Source organism: Moschus berezovskii, chromosome 9 (genome assembly GCF_049115385.1).
Source record: "Moschus berezovskii isolate FMDL1 chromosome 9, NW_MosBer_1.0, whole genome shotgun sequence".
Taxonomy (NCBI): domain Eukaryota; kingdom Metazoa; phylum Chordata; class Mammalia; order Artiodactyla; family Moschidae; genus Moschus; species Moschus berezovskii.
Window position 1 is genome coordinate 51,413,830 of NC_142468.1, and position 20,301 is coordinate 51,434,130.

The 20,301-nt window shown below is 42.6% G+C and overlaps 1 protein-coding gene across 2 annotated transcripts in view; it reads left to right on the top strand.

Annotated features, from left to right (window-relative positions):
• MYZAP (myocardial zonula adherens protein) overlaps positions 1-20,301 on the top strand; it is a 145,674-nt gene that overhangs the window by 19,514 nt on the left and 105,859 nt on the right. For both annotated transcript variants that reach the window (XM_055435382.2, XM_088839649.1), the window contains exons 3-5: positions 9,471-9,626; positions 13,203-13,295; positions 17,130-17,243. In XM_055435382.2, coding sequence (XP_055291357.2) covers positions 9,471-9,626; positions 13,203-13,295; positions 17,130-17,243 — 363 coding nt within the window. The remainder of the gene's footprint in view (positions 1-9,470; positions 9,627-13,202; positions 13,296-17,129; positions 17,244-20,301) is intronic.

The window sequence follows — 20,301 nt, forward strand, 5'->3', positions numbered from 1 at the left end:
TCTAAGTTGATCCAAGTCTCCTCATCCTCAAAGGCCCCACCAAAGGCCTGCTTCCCTGAGACCCTCCTGCCTGCCTGTGCTTGGGTGATTATTCCCTCTCTTGAGCATCAGGACACCCGGGTAGCCCTCTCCCTTAGCACCTAGCCATCTGCTGCTAAGTACTTCATATAAGTACTTCATATATGTACACATACTTATTCTTGCCGAGTCTGGATACAACATGTTCATATGTGTGTGTGTGTATGTTAGTCACTTAGTCGTGTCCAACTCTTTGTGATTCCCATGGACTGTAGCCCTCCAGGCTCCGCTATACATGGGATTTCCCAGGCAAGGATAGTGGAGTGGGTAGCCATTCTCTTCTCCAGGGGATCTTCCCAACCCAGGGATCGAACCCAGGTCTCCTGAATTGCAGGCAGATCCTTTCCCATCTGAGCCACCAGGGAAGCCCTGTGTACTTATATACACACACATAAAATGTGCAGTCTTTTAATTTTGTCTCCCAGACCCTATATCTCTGCCCTGCATGTGTTTGGTGCTTAGTGAGTGACTGGATTATGGTGATTCAGTTTTGTATTAGTTTCCTTGGCCTGCTGTAAAATGTACCACAAACTTGGGGTGGGGCGGGGCTTAAACAACAGATATCTAGTGTCACAGTTTTGGAGACTGGAAGTCCAGGATCAAGGTATCAGCAGGGCCGTGCTGTTCTCTGAGAGCTCCAGGGAGGCAGCCATCCTTGGCTTTTTCAGCTTTTGGAGGCTCTTGGCAATCCTTGGCTATGGCAGCTTCACTCCAGCTTTACCTGGTGTTCTCCTGTGTGTATGTATCTCTGGATCCAAATTGTCCTCTTTTTATATGGACACTTGTCATATTGGGTTAGCTCTTACTCTAATGACCTCTTATTAACTTGTCCCTGTCCCCAAATAAGGTCCAATTCTGAGGTTCTGGGGAGAAAGACTCCAACGTGCTCTCTATCTGCAGAACACAGTTCAACCCATGATAAGTTTCTTTGTGAAATATTATCACCTTAAATTGTATTAACAACTCGGGTGAATGAATGATGAACTTTTATTTACATATTAAAAGTCGTTAATTATAGGGAAGAGAAAATGCTAATTAGTTTGTAGACACACATTTCATGTTGAGGAATTGATAACATGTTTACTAAATTGTTGAACATTAAAGTTGGTAGTAAATAATTTTGAAATTAAACCCCTGTCATTTTCAAAGAACTTTGTGAGTGTATACATTTATATTCCTATCCAAATCTGTATGCAGTATACTTTTATAGAGACATAGACATACACACACAAATAAGAAACCAAATCAACACCACCTTTATCACGTTGTATCAGGGTCTCACTATATAGTTGAATTTTAGAGAATACTGTCTGAGCTCTGCCAATTCTGAGTTTGTGCAGTGGTGAAGTTTTTCCCAATTGACTGAGTAGCTTGAAGTGGATAATATTTTAAACAGCTAACATCCCACTGTCATAGAAGTCCTTGGAGTGATGTATGTTTCTAAAGAAGCTGTTTTTCTGTGGACCTTGGAGAACCCTGACTGAGAGAGAGCAGATATATGTGTATGTATGAAAAGTTGGGGGCTTTCATAGTCCAGTAAAACGGTTAAAAGGAAAGTTTCGCTGTTTAGTTTTATGGTCTTCTAAGTCTTTAAAGTCTTTAAAGCCCCGGATGAATAAGCCTGCTGAGTTCTTGTCCTTGGTGTGACTGTTTATACAGTATCCCGGGCTGTTGCCAGGTGAGGGAGTGCACTGCCCTGATTCAGATACGGATGGGGCCTCCCTGCTGATAGTGTGTAGGACTCTCTGTGTCTCTCAGAGATAGCAGCCCCTGGAAGGGCAGAGAGTCCTGGGTTCTGGTCCTGGCTGCCTGACCACTCAAGGTCATGGGGAGGCCACTCAAGTCATCTCCAGGGGCCTCAATTTCCTCTTCTAGCAAGTGGAAATGTTAGTCTAGAGCCAGCATTTTTCTAAATTTCTTTAGTTCTGGGACTCTCTATTCAAATAAATATGTATGACAGTGCCATCTGTAGAACAGCCAAGGTGCAGTGACTGGTTTAATAGAAGGTCGGGGCTCATTGGCTGCCCCGGCAGTGTGCCCCACCCCTGCGTCATCAGACACTGAGGGGAGATGGGAGACTGTACAAAACTGCTGACACAACTCTTCCATTTTCCTAACTTCCTGAGACTTTGTGTTTCTTTCCTCATGTGGAGAAACCAAGCCCAGTTCAAGCATGAGCATGTCACTGTCAGAGTGAATCTGATGACTGCTATTGAACAGCAAAAAGACGCCAGAGGAGAGAGGTGGACAGACGGGCAGAAGCATCCAGATGGACATGGAGAATCTAGTAGGAAATCAGATACTCAGAAATCTAAAGCCACCACCACAAACAATAGAATCTGTCAGTATCTGTTAGTATGCCCGGTAGTGCAGCAGATGACTTATGTATGTTATTCTGTGTCTTCCTTGAAACAAGCTTCTGAAATTGATGGTATTAGTCCTATTTTACCATTCAGGACCTTGAAGTAAGTCACTTGCCCAGGGCCACACAGCTAGTAGCGCTTTGCAGATCTTACTCAGGTCTGTGCCCTGGCGAGTCATCATGGTGACGTCAGCTTGCATGCTTCCTCCTATCAAGAAGGTCTGGTATCAGTCACGGTAACTTACGTAAGGTGTGTACTGTACCACTGGGTTCCAGAAAAGAACTGACCCCCCGCCTCCCCCCAGATACTCTTCTTTTTTTCCTGGAGATTTTAGGCCTAAGCAGCTATTGTCTGCTTAGAATGGAGTATTATCTTTAAGAAGGCTACTATTAGAACTACATTTTCTTGTGAGATTTTTTTTTTTTTGGCTGCACCAAGTCTTAGTCGCGGTATGTGAACTCTTCCTTGTGGCATGAGGGCTGTAGTTCTCTGCGTGCGTGCGTGCTAAGTCGCTTCAGCTGTGTCCGACTCTGTGCGACCCTATGGACTGTAGCCCACCAGGCTCCTCTGTCCATGGGATTCTCCAGGCAAGAATACTGGAGTGGGTTGCCATGCCCTTCTCCAGGGGATCTTCCCGACCCAGGGGTCGAACCTGGCTCCTACATTGGAAACCTTAGCCACTTGGACCCCCAGGGAAGTCCCTCTTGTGCGATTTCTGCTTGACTAGAAATTTTCTTTTGCTTCTCATCTTTAAGCATTCGAAATGATCTCTCTTTTTCCAACCATAAGTTTATGTAGGAAGTGGTCTCTATTCATTCTTGTGAAATAGTTAAAAATAAAAAATATCTTAGTTACTCAAAGGTCTCCATTTATCTGAGGGGACAGGCCTGCCCATCCCCTCTGTATTCCAGAGGGAATAGTCCTAGCCCTCTCCCAGACTGTGGAAGAGCCCCAGAGGCTCAGTTATAGTGTCCGTTTTTGTCATAATCAGGCAAAACAATGTCAAGCATGAATAATGACCAGGAACCATAATTTGCTACAGTGGACACACAGGTCAGACCACATTCCTGAAAGTGATCGCCTTGCCTGCAGGATGGATCCAGCGCCTAGACACTCAGCACTTAAAGAGTCCCCAGGTCATCTCCTGGCTTCTGGCTGGAAAAAGTGTTAGTCACTCAGCTGTGTCTGACTCTGCAACCCCATTGACTATAGCTTGCCAGGCTCCTCTGTCCCTGGGATTCTCCAGGCAAGAATATTGGAGTGGGTTACCATGCCCTTCTCCAAGGGATATCCCCAACTCAGGGACTGAACTCAGGTCTCCTGCATTGCAGGCAGATTCTTGACCGGCTGAGCCACCAGGGAAGCCCTCTGGCTATAAGGAGAAGTCCAAAACCAAAAGTTTTGAAAATAGCTTCTAGTTTTCAAGTCACTCAATTCATGTTTCAGGCCATCGAAGTCATACTGGCAGCCAGACGTGTGACCAGCTGCCTATCCTGGCCTCTGGGGTCAGGGCCTGGCTGTGGCAGTCTACCAGCATTAGTCTGGATTTATGATAGGCTGTGTTTCTGATATTATTTATTCTCTGAGACCTCTTCTGTTTTTTAATTAATTAACTTTTTAATTGAAGGATAATTGCTTTATAGAATTTTGTTGTTTTCTGGCAAACCTCAACATGAATCAGCCATAGGTACACATGTATCCCCTCCCTTTTGGATTTCCCTCATATCTCCCTCCCCATCCCACCCCTCTAGGTTGATACAGAGCCCCTGTTTGAGTTTCCTGAGGCATACAGCAAATTCCTGTTGGCTATCTATTTTACATATGGTAATGTAAGGGAGTTGGTGATAGACAGGGAGGCCTGGCATGCTGTGATTCATGGGGTCGCAAAGAGTCGAACACGACTGAGCGACTGAACTGAACTGAACTGAATGTAAGTTTCCATGTTACTCTTTCCATACATCCCACCCTCTCCTCCCCTCTCCCCATGTCTGCAAGTCTGTTCTTTATATCTGAGACCCCTTCTTGGCCATGGGATGTTTTTTTTTTTTATAGAATCAGTGTCTTGGATGGCCACATACTCCAAATATTCTGACACAGGCACAGTTCCAACTGTTTTCTCTTTCTTCTTGCCTTCAATCTGTACTTATTGAGCATCTATTTATGCTGAGCACTGAGGATCTAGCAGTGACTACAACAGATAGAGCCACTTTCTCTGTAGATAACCTCTGTAGAGGTGATCTCCTTGCAAGATCTTATATTCTGAGTTAGGGTTTAGAAAATATGCTCATCTATCACTGAATTTATACCCCTGCTTTCCAATAGCAATAAAACATCTATAGCAGGAGTTTAGGCTGAGTTACTTTCATATTGTTTTTCTTTTCTACGGCACTTGCTGCCAAATATCTTTAGGGAAAACAGCCATAGCGTGAGCCTGTAAGTAAGTTGTAAGTCACGTAAACATCCCAGGGAATAGTTTCATTGAGAGAGTCTCTGTATAGTTTACTGATGATGCCTGTCATGAATTCTGCTGCTTTGCACAGAGGGACTTGGGATGCTCTTTCAATTGATTATGTCCTTTTCCCTTCTTTGGCAAAAACTTTTTCGTTCTGTGCCTTTACTAGGGCTTTTGTTTTCAAGGCAATTTTATCTGCTGTTGTTTTATGTCCAGGAAGCTTTTAGCAGGCCCAGTGTACATTTTTTAAAATTTGATTTTTTTAATACTGAGCAGCATTATAAAGTTGAAAAAGCTTTTAATTATGGAGAATTTCAAACATGAACAAAAGACTGAATTGTGTAATGAATATTGGAACCTTCACCTAGCTGACAGCCCTCAATCCATGGTCAGTCTTGCCCTATCTCCGCCCCCATCCACTTCCTCCACCCTGTGTCCCAGATGTCATAAATAGTTTAGGTATATTTCTTTAAAAGATAAAGATTATCTCTTAATATAATCACAATGCTATTATCATGCCTAAAAATTAATATTTATCTTATGGGGAGATTATTTTAAAGGACACGGGAGGAGAAAAATTTAGCTACAAACACAGTGCCAAACATGTCAACTCTTTTTACTTTTTTTTCTGGGTTTCCAGTTTTTGACCAAAAGCATGCTCACGTTTTGTAAAAGTAATAGAAGTCTCAGCTACTTTGCAACTTTTTCTGGATATAGATTTTATGCTTGGGGCAAATATCACTCCCTACCCCCACCCTGTGGCTTCATCTTAGAGGAACAAAGGATGTTCTCTTCAGGGGACCAACTTTATGTATTCTGAGTAATTCCCCAGAACCTCTTCCAACTTTTAAAGCTTCTTATTCATCCAGCAAGTATTTATTGAGAACTCATTAAGTTGTCCATCACTGTTAGATGCTGGGGATTATGGTGAAAAAGAAGACAGATAAGACCCTAGACTTCTTAGAACTTTGATTTGGTAGGGAAACAGACCTTACATATATCGTGATGCTAACAGTCACTCCATCGTGGTTGCGGTAAGTGTTGTAGAGACCTGACTGTCTGAAGAGCTGGTGAAGATGACCTTGAGAGAAGAACATTTCAGCCCAGCGGTGGCTCTGCAGTGAGAGGGAATAGCCTGTGTAAATGCCTGAGGCACGAAGGAGGTTGGCTGATAAAGGAACAGAAAAGAGGCCTTGAGGCTGGAATGAAGTGGGGGACTGTAGGGAGATGGATCCTGGGAGGCTGGAGAAGAGCCTCCCATCCCAGGCTCGCCTCCTTCCAGTGGCCCTGAATCTGAGGGCCTCCCTCTTGGCTCCCATAACCCTGAGGTCTGCGGCCACATGAAGCTGTGAGTTCCACTTCCTCTGCTCTAAGCTATCCTGAGGGTTTTGGTGGCTCAGATGGTAGGAATCTGCCTGCAGTACAGGAGAGCCAGGTTTGATCCCTGGAGGAAGAAATGGAGAATCCCATTGGCAGAGGAGCCCGATGGTCTACAGACCATGAGGTCACAAAGAGTTGGACATGACTGAATGACACAAGCTATCCTGAAGGCTTTGTGGTTAAGGAAAGAGCCTAGGTTTGGAAACAAAAACAGGCACTTGAATACTGCCACCTTGGAAGAAATAGTAATATATACACAGTAGGGTTAATGTGGGAATTAAAGAAAACGTTGTATAGTAAAATGGCTAGCCAAAAATTATTTTCTTTCTTCATAAACACCCCTTCCCCCTGCCCATCACAGCCCAGCAGCTCCTCAGGTGTCCTCTCCTTGTGGGTGGCCCATGCTGATGGCCCTGCTCCTGTGTTGGGCCCTTCCCTGTGGGTCTCTCATTTGGATCCTGACTGTGTAATAATTTTTTAGTTGTCATTTTTTGAAAAAGTATTATTGAAGATGTGTCCAACCTTCTAGATGTTTTACTCACTCAAACACGCACTTGCAAAACAAAAAATAGAAATATGAGATGTACTATTTTTTACTTAACAGATCTTTGATATCTTTCCATGCGTGTAACTTTCAGATCCACGACCTCTCGGGATGTGTTTCACAGACCATGTTGTCCCTGGCTTGTCTGTATATACCTCCATCTGTGGTGGTCCCCATCTCCCCTCATGGGCAGGGAGACAAGTCCTCTTGATCTGGTCACCTGAGCGTTTTCCTGTAGGCCAGTCCACCCGTGAAAACCTTTGCTTTTCAGAAACAAGTTTTCCCAAAGCCTTAGGCCAGCATCAGCTTGTTTTTCAGGAACTGGGTGGAGCTGGTGACTGAAAGAGCTTGCTTTTGTTTCCTGGTACATGGGAGTTTCATTAGAGCTTTTCCTCTTCCTGATTATATGTGTAGTAAAGCTGGGATATCTAATCCGAGCTTCTCACTCCACTGAGTGCCATTTAACCCCCCACTCACCTAAACTTAGGTATCAACATTAAGAGTTGCTTCAGTGCCTGTGGGACCCAGGTATGAGGGGCTCTAGTGAAAGCATTTTCCAGAAGCAATGCAAGTGTCCCACCCCTCATATTTTATCTCTTAACAAGTTTGTACAGAAGAGTGGGAAGCAATGGATGTTTTGTCGTTTTTTAAGATTTATTTTAAAATTTTTGGCTGTGCTGAGTCTTCATTGTTGCACGTGGGCTTTTTCTAGTTGCAGCGAGCAAGGGCTACTCTTCAATGTGATGTGTGGGCTTCTCACTGAGATGGCTTCTCTTGTTGTGGAACACAGGTTCTAGCTGTGTGGGCTTCAGTTGTTGCAGCACACGGGCTCAGTAGTTGTGAGGCATAGGCTTAGTTACTCCATGGCATGTAGGATCTTCCGGGACCAGGGATCAAACCTGTGTCGCTTGCATTGGCAGGCGAATTCTTAATCACTGGACCACCAGGGAAGCCTTTCTTATTAATTATTTTTCAAAAGGTCACATTGTAAGTGAATGATACATGAAGTTATAAAGAAAAAAAATCAAATTTCATTCTGACCTTCAGCATTCCAGCTCCTCCTCACCATCCCCTCCTCAGAGGTCATTACCAGTACCAGTGAAGTTGCTCAGTCGTGTCCAACTCTTTGCGACCCCATGGGCTGTAGCCTACCAGGCTCCTCCATCCATGGAGTTTTCCAGGCAAGAGTACTGGAGTGGGTTGCCATTTCCTTCTCCAGGGACTCTTCCCGACCCAGGGATTGAACCCAGGTCTCCCGCGTTGCAGGCAGACGCTTTAACATCTGAGCCACCAGGGAAGCCCCAGCTTAGAGGTCATTAATGATTAATAATTTGGTAACTTTTACAAGCTTTGATTGAATGGGATCATAAAGGACTTACTATTCTGCCACAAATGAATGATTTTAATGTGCACATTATAGTTTTATATGTCAATGATGTTTTGCAAGTGCATAGAAAGAATTTATGCAAAGGTGGTTTAAAAATTAGTGCAAGAGCAAATTTACCATTATGGAACTCAGCCTTCTGTGCTGTGACATTGTCAGCCCCAAGGAAGATTAGACGTAGGCTGGTTTTTCTCTGCCATATCAGTCCCTTGTCTTAAGTTGTTCCTGTGCCTCTCTTCCATGTTTTGATGGCCTGCTCTGCCCCTCTACATCCAACAACGCCTATGGGGAGGTGTCCTTGGTATCAGACAGAACTGGGCTTGAACCTAGGTGTGTGACCATGAACAGGAGACGAGACTTGACCTCTCTGAACTTAAGTTCTCTCCGCTATAAAGTGGAAAGGATTGTCATTGTGTTGTGGTGTGGCTGTGAAGATTAAATGTGTGAGGAACATGTCTAGCTTATAGAAAATGCTCAATAAATCTCAGTTTCTCTTGGCCACGTCCCCCCTTTCCCAAGTGTATTTGCACTTCAGCAATGATGGGACTTTTAACTGAGAGAGCCAAGGAGCTCTTTTGGAGGATTTTTGGAGCTCTTTTGGAGTTTTAACTGAGAGAGCCAAAGAGGATTCTTTTGGAGTGATGTCATGCTGCCTCTGCCTGACTTTTCAGAAGTATTTCATGAATAGTCACAACAGGGGACCCCACCTCCCTTCCTCAGAACTGGCTCCAGGTTCAGCTCTAATGTCAGAGGACAATCTGGCTGCCAGATGGCTGTCAGCATTCTTCCCCCCCACCATATCTCAACCTCCTGCATTTCAGGCCACACAGTTAGTGATGACGGTGAAGTCATACAGAGGAACCAGCATAAAAACAGCTTTACCAAGAATGTGAGATTTCAGACACTCACTCTTGCTATCAGGGATGGCACAAGTCCATCAGGCACCTTTGTCAGAAGGCGCCTTCTTTTGTCAAAAAGGCTCCTTCTCTGGGAAGATGGGTTCCTGCAGGGGTGCTGCTTGACTGCTTGATTGGTGGAAATTAGGGCAAGGTGCTGGTCTTCCAGGGGAAAGATAGGCACAGGCCAGCTATGACTGGGTGAGTAGAGACCAGGTTGGAGTTCTGCTGGCAGTGCCACCCCTCCCCCATTGCCAGGCATCTCGGTGCTGGGCACAGCCTGCATAACCATGTTCAGTGGGCCCGTGATGACAGCTGCCTCTGCAAAGCCTAAAGAGTCATCATTCTCTTCTCTTTTCCTCCCCTCTTTCAGCATCGTGACCTGAGCAATGGAGAATCGACCAGGAAACTCCCTCAGGGTGTTGTCTATGGTGTGGTGCGAAGATCAGATCAAAACCAGCAGAAAGAAATGGTGGTGTATGGGTGGACCACCAATCAGCTGAAAGAAGAGATGAACTACATCAAAGACGTGAGTAGTTTAAGGACTTTTTTTTTTTTTTCTGTTTTATAGTCTTCTTGTAGCATGTAAGAGGGTGGAGTTGGAAGCTCTGATATGAATGTAATAAGTCATTTTGAAAAATTCTAAGCGTTGTCATTTTGGATGGAAAAACCACTACAGATCTTCATGGTGATGTGAAAAGTATTAGTTGCTCAATTGTGTCCAACTCTTGGTGACCCCATGGATTGTAGTCTTCCAGACTCTTCTGTTCATAAGATTTCCCAGGCAAGAATACTAGAATGGGTTGCCATTTCCGTCTCCAGGGGAACTTCCCGACCAGGGATCGAACCCAGGTCTCCCGCATTGCAGGCAGATTCTTTACCTTCTGAGCCACTGGGGAGCACATATGTAATTTTGCAGTGAGGTATAGAATGAAGTTCTGTATGTTATTACTCAGTAAACCAAATAGCTTTTTTCTTCCATGTATGATAAGGAGGCTCTTAGGTAGTTTTGCTTATTTTGTTGGACATTCCTAATATAAGAGTTTGGACAGCTGTATAAATTTGGATACTTTTGGCTACAGATAGCAGAAAAGCCAACTCTAAAAGGAAAATTTTCTCATGTGGGGATAAGTCTAGGGATAGGTGCACTCCAAGCAGGGCTCTCCAAGCACCAGTTCTACTTTTGGGATTCCCTTGGTTCTTTCCTCCTTCGGCCTTAGGCTCACAGCATCATCTGAAAATATGATGGTGTCTGGAGAAGGAAAGGGAGACAGTCATCTCTGGTTACTCTTTAGAGACCTGTCATCAGACTTGCCCTGTTGTCTCATTGGCAAGGATCCAGGTCACATGCCCATTCCCAAATCCATCACTGACAAGGGGAATGGGCCTTGGGAATTGGTTTGATGGTTCAGGCCAATCAGTTGGGTTGAAACAGATGCTGGGAAGTCAACCAAAATAGACATTGTCCAACCCAGGCCAATTAATACCGTTTCTTTGTAATTAATATTACATTTCTTTTAATGTGTATGTTCTTTGGAGAACTTTTGAAAAATATAAAGATGTATGAAGAAGAAAGCAAAATCACCCATAATTCTACAATTCAACCAGAACAGTTGTTAACATTTTGGAGTATTTCCTTGTAATCTTTTCTTTTTATCTATCTATCATCTGTCTATCTTTCCTTCCTTCCTTCCCTCCTTCCTTCCTTCTATCCATCCATCATCTCCATTCCTTCTTGGTCTACCCAGTGTTTCCCTAGATTGAACAGTGCCTTTGTTGTCAAACCAGTATGATTACATAGAGAGGATATGAGCTGTCCCAGACACTGGCCTGTGGACTAAAAAGTACTCGTGAGAAGCAGGGGCAGTATGGGCAATGGAGTCCCCATGGATCTTGGTTCAAGGTCCAGCTCTTTGACCCAGCCAAACTTTTGCCCTATCCAAACTTTAGTTTTCTCATTTACAGATCATGGGGGCTGAGAAGGGATCGTTAAGGTCAAAACTAGCTCTGTTTTATTTGGCTGTGTTTGCCAGTAGGACACAAACACGTGTGGTCAGCTTTTGTTTTGAGTTTTTGAGAAGAACATCTCTTATCAAATATCAAAAAATAATAAATGTACCTTTCTTAATGTGTCTTGAAAGATTTGGATAGTTGTACAATTTTAAGGAATAAAAAAGATAATATATTCTTAACAGAGAAAATGAAGAAAAGCCAGACTAGCCATACTCATACACAAGTGGGCAGAGCCTGTCTGACAACTGTCAACCTCAGAGCCCCAGTCATCCAAACCCCGAAGATCATTTTTAACCATTCAGAGTAACCCATTCCTATGATTCTATATAGGGACAGCTTGTACCTTTTTGGTTGCCCCTATTTTTCTCATGCAAATGCTTATGCCTTTCTCACTGAAATGCCCCAAATAACATGGCACCACTTCAGAGGTAAACCTGCTAAGCAGATTGGTGAGTTGCAGATTGTCCAAGACAAAATCATAGGTTCAGGTTGTCAGGTGTCCAAATCATATGAGAATTTCTGACCTGAATTGCCAACCTCCACTGTGATCTACAATTTAAAATTAATTTTTTGTTCCCACCTTCTGTGGCTGGCTTCAGATCCGTCCCAGGCTACTCATTCCCGAACGTGTTTATGGGTTTGTACGCCTTCCCTCACTTGTGGGTGACTCTGGCAGTATTTGCCAATGGGAGTCACATCCAACTCCACCCACTCCCCAACAGTGAGTAGGCTGAGAACCAACTCAGGGTCACAGATGAAAGCCATTCTGTCTGCCCAGAATGAAAAGGTTGTTGCTTTTGGCCTCATTTCCCCCAAAATGTTTGTATTCAATGGTGAGAAAGTAGACTCTATCATTACAATTCATTTGGGAAGGGCAAGGTGTTGTGACTTGCCTTCTCCTGCCCTGAAATCTCCCCCAGTATCCTGTCATTCCTAATAAACATACAGTTTAAAGCAATGTGCTAGTTGTATAAATACAGTTTCAGAATTAAGTCCCCATGTGCTGTGGCCTACTTAACCCCTCATTCTAACCAAACTGCTGCTTTTGAGCCTTTCCTGTGATAGAGAAGTTCCAGAGCCTTCTGGAGAGGGCTCCTTTGAGGCTGCTTTTTTTGTAAGAGAATCCCTGAGTTCTTCATTCCACCAAGGGAGCACCAGAAGAAGAGTGAAGATTGAGACTATTTGTTAGATTTTTTTGTTTTTATTGAGAATATATTTAAGGCACCATTACTCCTTTGGAAGTGGTATTATAGAGAAATTTAAACAGTTTGCATATACAGGTGTTTGGGGGAATCACCATGACTCTTCTTATATTTAGTGCCTTGTGTAGTGTTGGTGATTATTGAGGAACTGACTTTCACTTTTATGGGCACTCTAAGCTCATACTTCCCTTCCTTACATTCCAAACATTTATTTGTTCTTTGGCAGTCAGGACAGCGATAGGGAAATTAGAAGTGCCTTTTTTTTTGTTTTTTGTTTTGGTCTGCCTAGTCATGTGTTTTGACTTCCCTGGTGGCTCAGTAGTAAAGAATCCACCTGCTGATGCAGGAGACGTGGATTTGATCCCTGGGTTGGGAAGATTCCCTGGAGAAGGGAATGGCCGCCCACTCCAGTATTCTGGCATGGAGAATCCCATGGACAGAGGAGCCTGGCAGGCTACAGTCCATGGGATTGCAAAAGGGTTGGACATGACATAGCGACAAAACAACAACAATAGTCATGTATTTACGAAGTTGATCAGTTAAACAGTTTCTGCTTATAAAAATATGTGATAGGAAAAGGGGAAAATCCTGCCTGAATATGATTTTTAGGGTGGTAGGTAGATTTCAATAAACCATTTTTTCTTCAGAGCATGTTATTTGATAATTAATATTTATTAATAATTATATGTAATCCACAATGTGTATTTATTATTATCACTATTATTTGGATAATTCCCTTGTGATACTCTTTCTTAATATCCCAAATTGTCCTGTTCCTAAGATTATTTTTTTGTGAGGCCCTTCTCTCATTAGGGTTTCTTAAATGCTTTGGAAATCTCACATGAAAATATTGTAGCTTGATGTCTAACCAGCATTTTTGTGGGCTGCAGGTGAGAGCCACTTTGGAAAAAGTGAGAAAGAGAATGTACGGAGACTATGATGAAGTGAGACACAAGATTCGGCAGCTCACCCAGGAACTGTCAGTAAGTGGCGTCATGTGAAGGGCGCTGGAGCTTAGAACCCCCTCTCCTTGTAGTGCCTGAGGGTACTTGAGTTTATCATGTTCCTGTGAGTGGAGTCATAGGAACACGATTGCACTGAGTCTTTGGTGCAGTTGTGGGCTCTCCAGTTGCGGCGCATGCTTAGTTGCTCCACAGCATGTGGCATCTTAGTTTCCTGACCAGGGATTGAAACCCCCTCCCCTGCACTGGAAGGCAGATTCCTAACCCCTGGACCACCAGGGAAGTCCCTGGAATCATATTTTACATGAATTGAGGGAATATTATCACAGAATGAAGTTTATTATTTGAAGGAAATTTTTTGTGGCAAGAATAATTTTCACTTTCAAAGCATTCCCTCCAAAGTCAAGAACAAGAGTTGGACACCAGCTCTATTATTATTATTTGACATTGTATTGGAGAGACTAGCCATGGAATTTAGCAAGAGAAATAGATTTAGAGGTATGAAAACTGGACAGGTAGATGAAAAACTATCACAGTTTACAAACTGTATGAATATATACCCGGAAAACTCAAGCAAACCAATGAAAAAACTGCTATAAACAGAAGAATTCTGTAAAGTAGCAGGGTAAAATATTAATGGACATAGACAAATAGATTGCAGTATGCAAAAAAACAGAGGAAATAAAAGCAACAAAAATTGCCAGATATCTGGAAATAAATTTTAATAAGTAGAAAGACATATATATCATGTACTTGGAAAGGAAGATTCAACATCATAAGACATTAATACCATTCATGTTGATATGTAAATTTAATATTGCCCAGTAAAAGTATTAAAGGATTTTTATTTTATGTTGTTCTTTTACAGCTGAACTAGGTGGTTCCATGGTGTACAGAAAATAAATATGAAGAGTTAAAATTCTGGGGGGAGAAAAATCAATGAAGGAGACTAGCCCTCTTAATATTACAAGAAACTGAGAAAGCCTGAGATGAAAACAGTATAGTATTGGCACATAAATAAATAGACATTAAAGAAAAAGAACCCAGAAATATAACCCAATCTTTGATAAACGTGGCACGTGAAATGAAGGGAGGAAAATAGACCAGACAGTATATGCTGTTGGGACAGACTTGTATCTGGTCAAGTTCTGGGTAGATTTTGTTAAACTAGTGCCAGAAGAAAATATATGTGAATTGTTTTACACTCTTGGAGAGGGGAAGGTATTGTCTTCTGAAGAGGTGCAATTCCAAAATCACTAAAGGAAGAGTTAACGACACTGATAATTTTGACTACATTAAAATGAAGACTAGTGCTAGCAAAAATACCAAAGTCAAATGACAACCTGGGAAAAATTATTTGCCTTCATACTATAGGTACCAGGCTTGGAGAATGAAATGGCAGCCCATTCCAGTGTTCTTGCCTGAGGAATCTCATGGACTGAGGAGCCTTGCGAGCTGCAGTCCATTGGGTCGCAAGGAGTTAGACATGACCGAGCAACTAGTAGGCTAATATCCTGGGTGCTTAAAGAGCGCCCATGAATCAAAAAGAAAAAGGCCACACCTTATAAAAATAGCCAAAATATTTGTGACAGATAATTTATAGTAAAGGACAGATGAAGAGATATTAAATTCCTCATTTTCAATAAGAGAAACTCAGATTAAAACGGTTCTATGATTTCATTTTTATCTAGCAGACTGGCGAAACTGCAAAAGTGGAACAAGATGCTATATTAGCTGTACTATAGAGGAACAGGCAGATTGCTTCTTGGAATGTAGTTTGCATTACTTTTAGGGAAAGCAATTTGGAATATCTACCCAAGTTACAAATGCCTACATCCTTTGACTCAGCAATTCTCTTCCTAAGAATTTATTCTATAGAAAAACTTTCATGTATGGGAAATGATGTATGTGTAAACTTAGTTGTTAAACATTGTTTATAATAGTAAAAAGATTGGAAACCTTACAAGTCCATTAAGAAAGAGAAAATTTTAAAAATATATTACATCTCTATAATCACAGAGTTGTAAAAAAGTAAAAATGAATAAGTTCTTCAAAAAGATACAGAAAAATTTCAAAGATACAGAGTAAGTGGTGAAAAAGCAAGACACAGGAAAATGTCATGTGTAGTATACTACCATTTATGTAAACTAAGAGGAGAAAATAAATATATCTAGATTGTTTTGTGTGTGTACAAAAAATTACTGGGAGGATCATCAAGAAAGTAATTAACAGTGGTTCCTACTTGAGGTGCAGAGTGGACATGGTGGTAACTGAGCAGATTGGACAGGAGTGAAAAAATATTTCATTTGGTGTCTAATATTTAGAAATATTTTGTGCCTTTTCTACTTTTAAATGTTTGAACTCTAGGAATATATTGCCTACTCAATATTAAAGAAAAAATAAGCTTCCTCTGGTTTAACCTAGCTAATGCTTTATGGGAAAAACATTTAAAAGAATATTTGTGGTTAATAACCTTGAAGGAAAAGTCTATTCTGTATGACATACTTCCCATAAAAGTTAACATCTGCAGTAAAGGAGCACAGTTGCAAAATTCATGTATTAGAGTCTAGTTTATGTCTGGGCTGTGAAATTATCTGCTTAAGTAAGACCTACTGCTTTGATTGTATGGGGTGGGAGTGTACAGGCATATCCAGCTTGTCATTCTCATTGACATGTGGGAAGAGATTTGTGAAATTATCACCTGCCGATGGAAATTCACTCTGCCATCCACTGACTCTGACTGTAATTAAAGCCAAAGGATTGGATTTGCATGCATAGGCAGGTCTCTGCCCCTTGCTTTCCGTTGCCACCTCCTGCACACCCTCGTTTTCTCATCCAGACTGTCACAGGAGCTCCATCTCTACCCGCAGTCTCCTCCTCCTCTGGGTCACACCACTGACTGTAGCCAGGTTAAGATGCTAACGTGGGACTTCCCTGGTGGTCCAGTAGTTAAGACTTCACCTTCCAATGCAGGTGATGTGGGTTTGATCCCTGGTTGGGGAGCAAGATCCCACATTCCTCACAGGCCAAAGGTCAAAACATAAAACAAAGCAATATTGTAACAAATTCAATAAAGACTTAAAAATGGTCCACATCAAAAATAATCATAAAAAAAAAAAAGCTAACTTATTGGCTATATGAATGTGCCCTGAGCAGGAACACACTTCCTGCCCCTGGCCCACTATTTCTTTCCTCTTCCATGGGTACACCTCTTGCTGTCTCATGCCTGACTGCTTCCAGTGGCTCCCACAGGCCTCACAGGATCAACCCTGGAGCCTCCCAGAACCTTACCTCTGGTTCTATTGCCTCCTGGCCTTTCTATATACCCAGCCCTTCTTTAAGGTCTAGCTTAAGACTGGGCTCTGATGAAACTCTCTGAAACACGTTAAATATACATCCAACAAAGACAACACAACAACAGCAGCAGCCACAAAACAACTCCTGGGAACTGGGTGAGTCCAAGGCATATTCCTTCTATGGTGAGCAGACAAAAGCAGGATTGTACAAAGTGGTATCCAACTAGATTCTAGTCGTAAAGGTAGCTATACATTTGAATTCAAATTCCTTAACCTCTCTCCTTCCCTTTCCTCCCTATAAAAAGGCATGTTCTGGGGGCTGCATAGTGTCGTGAGAAGTAAGTGAGGCCCTGTTGGGGAAGGAGTGAATATCATCCAGAGGAAGAGTTGTCTTGCCTTTCTGCTCTCTGAGTCATGCAGATGTTGACTTTTTATTGTAAAGCTGTACTTGAAGTATCATTGACCCCAATGTGTCTGCCCTCAGGAGGAAGTTGTGACCTAGCTGAAGATTTTTGTGAGCATGTGTGGTTTGGTGTAACTATCTCCTCAATCTGTCCAGGTTTCACAGGCAAAGCAGGACTATCTGGAGAATCACATCCAAACCCAGTCGTCAGCCCTGGACAGTTTTAATGCCATGAACGCGGCATTGGCGTCAGACTCCATCAGCTTGCAGGTACTCATCTGCTCCCTGTTGGCCGGATTGTCCCCTGTTCCAGCGCACATGAGCTGAGCCAAGGGTGGGTCCTGTGTCTTTGTATTAAAGTAAGTCACAGAATGTTCTCAGCTCATTATTCAGAACACACTCGGCCACAGTAAAGGCTGAGCCAGGGAGATGGTTATGGAAGGAAGCTGATGGAAATGCTTCCAAGCTGAGACTCCCAACCTCGCAGTTGCAGTTGTTTTTGCCCTTACTAAAATGGGGGTTTAGATCCTGAGTTCAGCGTTAGTGATGTCTCTTGTCCCACTGGACACCTGAGTGGTCCTAAGCATCAGTGCCTGAGACAACGTATCACCTGCTCCCTCATGCCACAGTGTTAGGAGAAGGCTCACCAGTCACAGGAAAGATGGACTTAACCCAAGGCAATCCTCATTCATTCATGACGAGTAACTCCCAAAGGCTATTAGACATGTTTTCCTAATTTAGAAATTATTTTGCATTAAAAGAAAAAACCTAGATGTCCATCTGCAGATGAATGGATAAGAAAGCTTTGGTACATATACACAATGGAGTATTTCTCAGCCATCAGAAAGAATGCATTTGAATCAGTTTTAATGAGGTGGATGAAATTGGAGCCAATTATACAGAGTGAAGTAAGCCAGAAAGAAGAACATCAATACCGTATATTAACGCATATATATGGAATTTAGAAAAATGGTAACCTAAACCCTGTATAAGAGACTGCAAAAGAGACATAGGCATTTAGAACAGTCTTTGGGACTCTGTGGGAGAGGGTGAAGGTGGAATGATTGGAGAGAATGGAATTGTAGCATGTATATTATCATAAGTGACCAGTCCAGGTTCGACGCATAAATTTTCCTCTGTTCAAAAAAAAAAAAAAAAAAATAAAAGAAAAAATCATGTGCCTTCCAGAGAACACCTAGTAGTGCCAGACAGGGATGCCAAAAAGAGTCAGGATCCTACACGTGTGCAGATGTGTGTGGTCAACCCACATCAAGGGGATTCTTCTCGTTATTACTTTGATTTGTTGGGAGTTAACACCTCACATGCTGCCTGTTGTTACTCTTTCAACCAAGCCCCCCATGTAATATGCAAATTAACTTGAAAATGTTCAGAGCCAAGCATTAGATTCAACATTATATTCAACAGCCTCCTCAGGCTTTAATTTCCAAACATGCAAATAATAGGTTCTGTCCCCTTCTAGCTTTATTTGGCTCTTATCTCTTTACCTTCCTCTTCAAAGTTCACACAAGCTATTTCATATCCTTTCTGGTTCTCTATAAATAATTTGCTAGATAAGGAAACAAATTTTATGTCGGGATGATCCACTTCCCCTAGGATCCAGTACTTTTTGCTGACAGCTGATTAAGCAGTTGTGCCAGCAATGAAGCTAGGATATAGTCCCACAGTGGGGGCAGGCCTTGTGTTTGGATTTGTCTGGAAGCCCATTTCTTTCTGGTGGGGCTCTGAGTCCCACCCTTTTCCTGGCTCCCTTAGAGCATGCCAGCTTTCCCCTGGCCTCAGGCCAGGCCCTGCTTTGGGTCTGGTTTATTCAGTAGCCTTTGTTTTCCCTTCCTCCTGCCATCAAGGGGGCTTGTCCAGCTCCCTTTCCTTCCCTCTCGGACATGTTCTCACCCTGGCCAACCAGGAAAGGCTGTATCTTACCTGACTTCACATCTGGTTGGTATATGTGTTTTTTCTTCTTCCCCATCATACTTCTGATTTGCCACCCCCTGTTGACTGAAACAACAACAACATACAACCTGAAAGTTGAGAGTCCTGTTTTATTTGGGGACCTCCCTGAGGACTATAGCCCAGGATTCAGTCTCTCAGAGAGTTCTGAGGAGCTGTTCCAAAGAAGTAAGGGAGGATCAGGATATATAGGAGTTTTGGCTGAAAAAAAAAATGTAGTCAATCATCAGAAGGTTGCTGTTAATCACAAAAGAGAGACATCTTAAGTTAATGTTTTTAATGCTTTTCTGTGATGATAAGATGTAAGAGTCTGGGCTCATGGACATTATTTCTTTGGTATGCATCTTAACTCTCTAGGCCTAGTATCCTGCTTTTTTCCCATCCTGAATTCCCCTCAGGGCACACTGGCAGGTGGCTGCCCTGGCTGATGGCTTGATGGCCAGCAGCATTCATTGTTTACTGGAATGGCAGGCACGCAGGCAGCATTTTGTCCCCATCACTGACACTCCAGGCATTCAATTCAAAGGTCAGCTGTTAGAACAGGGTCTACTAACCCAGGGACCCTGACTGATTCCTCATCATGGTCTAGTCTCTTATTCCAGGGCAGTCAGAGGAGCCTTATAATGAAAAGATTAAAAACTGTTGTTTGAGAAAAATATAAAGAAGAAGTGGGTGGAGGCAGGGGAAGTGGAGGAGTGGAGGAAAGAAAGATACTGTCTCATAGTCTGGAAACTCAAATGAGTCTGAAGATATTAACTTCTTATTTCTTCCATTGTCTAGTCTACCCCATTTGCATTATTAATGTCAATAAGACCAGGTCTTCAGTTCGACTTTATAGAATGTCAAAGCTGAAAAGAACAATTGAGTTGATCTCCAACCCCCTTGTTTGATGGATAAACAAACTGAGACCAACAGAAATGACTTGAACAAAGTGTGTAGCTCCAGTCCTGATCTCTTGGCACCTAATACAGGTTCTGAGCACAAGACTGGTCTCTGTAGAGCCAGAGGGACTTGGAGAGAGGATGCTTGACCAGGTGGTTTTTCAGGCTTCTTGTATCTCCAATGTTCTGTGATTCCAGCCTCTAAATGGCTTCTGTATTTTCTTTCATACCTATATACCACCATTAAAAATCCTTTCTTACTGACTTGAATAGGTTTAGAAATGAGGCTTATTATCCAAAGTGGAGGCTCAGGAGTGGAGGAGCTTCAGAGACTGGCCAGCTATAAAGAGGACACAGGTGTTAGGAAGTGAGTCCAACACCAACATCTTATATTAGAAGAATTTCCAGCTTTTCTATGTGAGTTGTAGGTAACTTCAGGAGGTGGTAGGAGGTGGTAGAAATTGCCTTGTGTCTAGTGC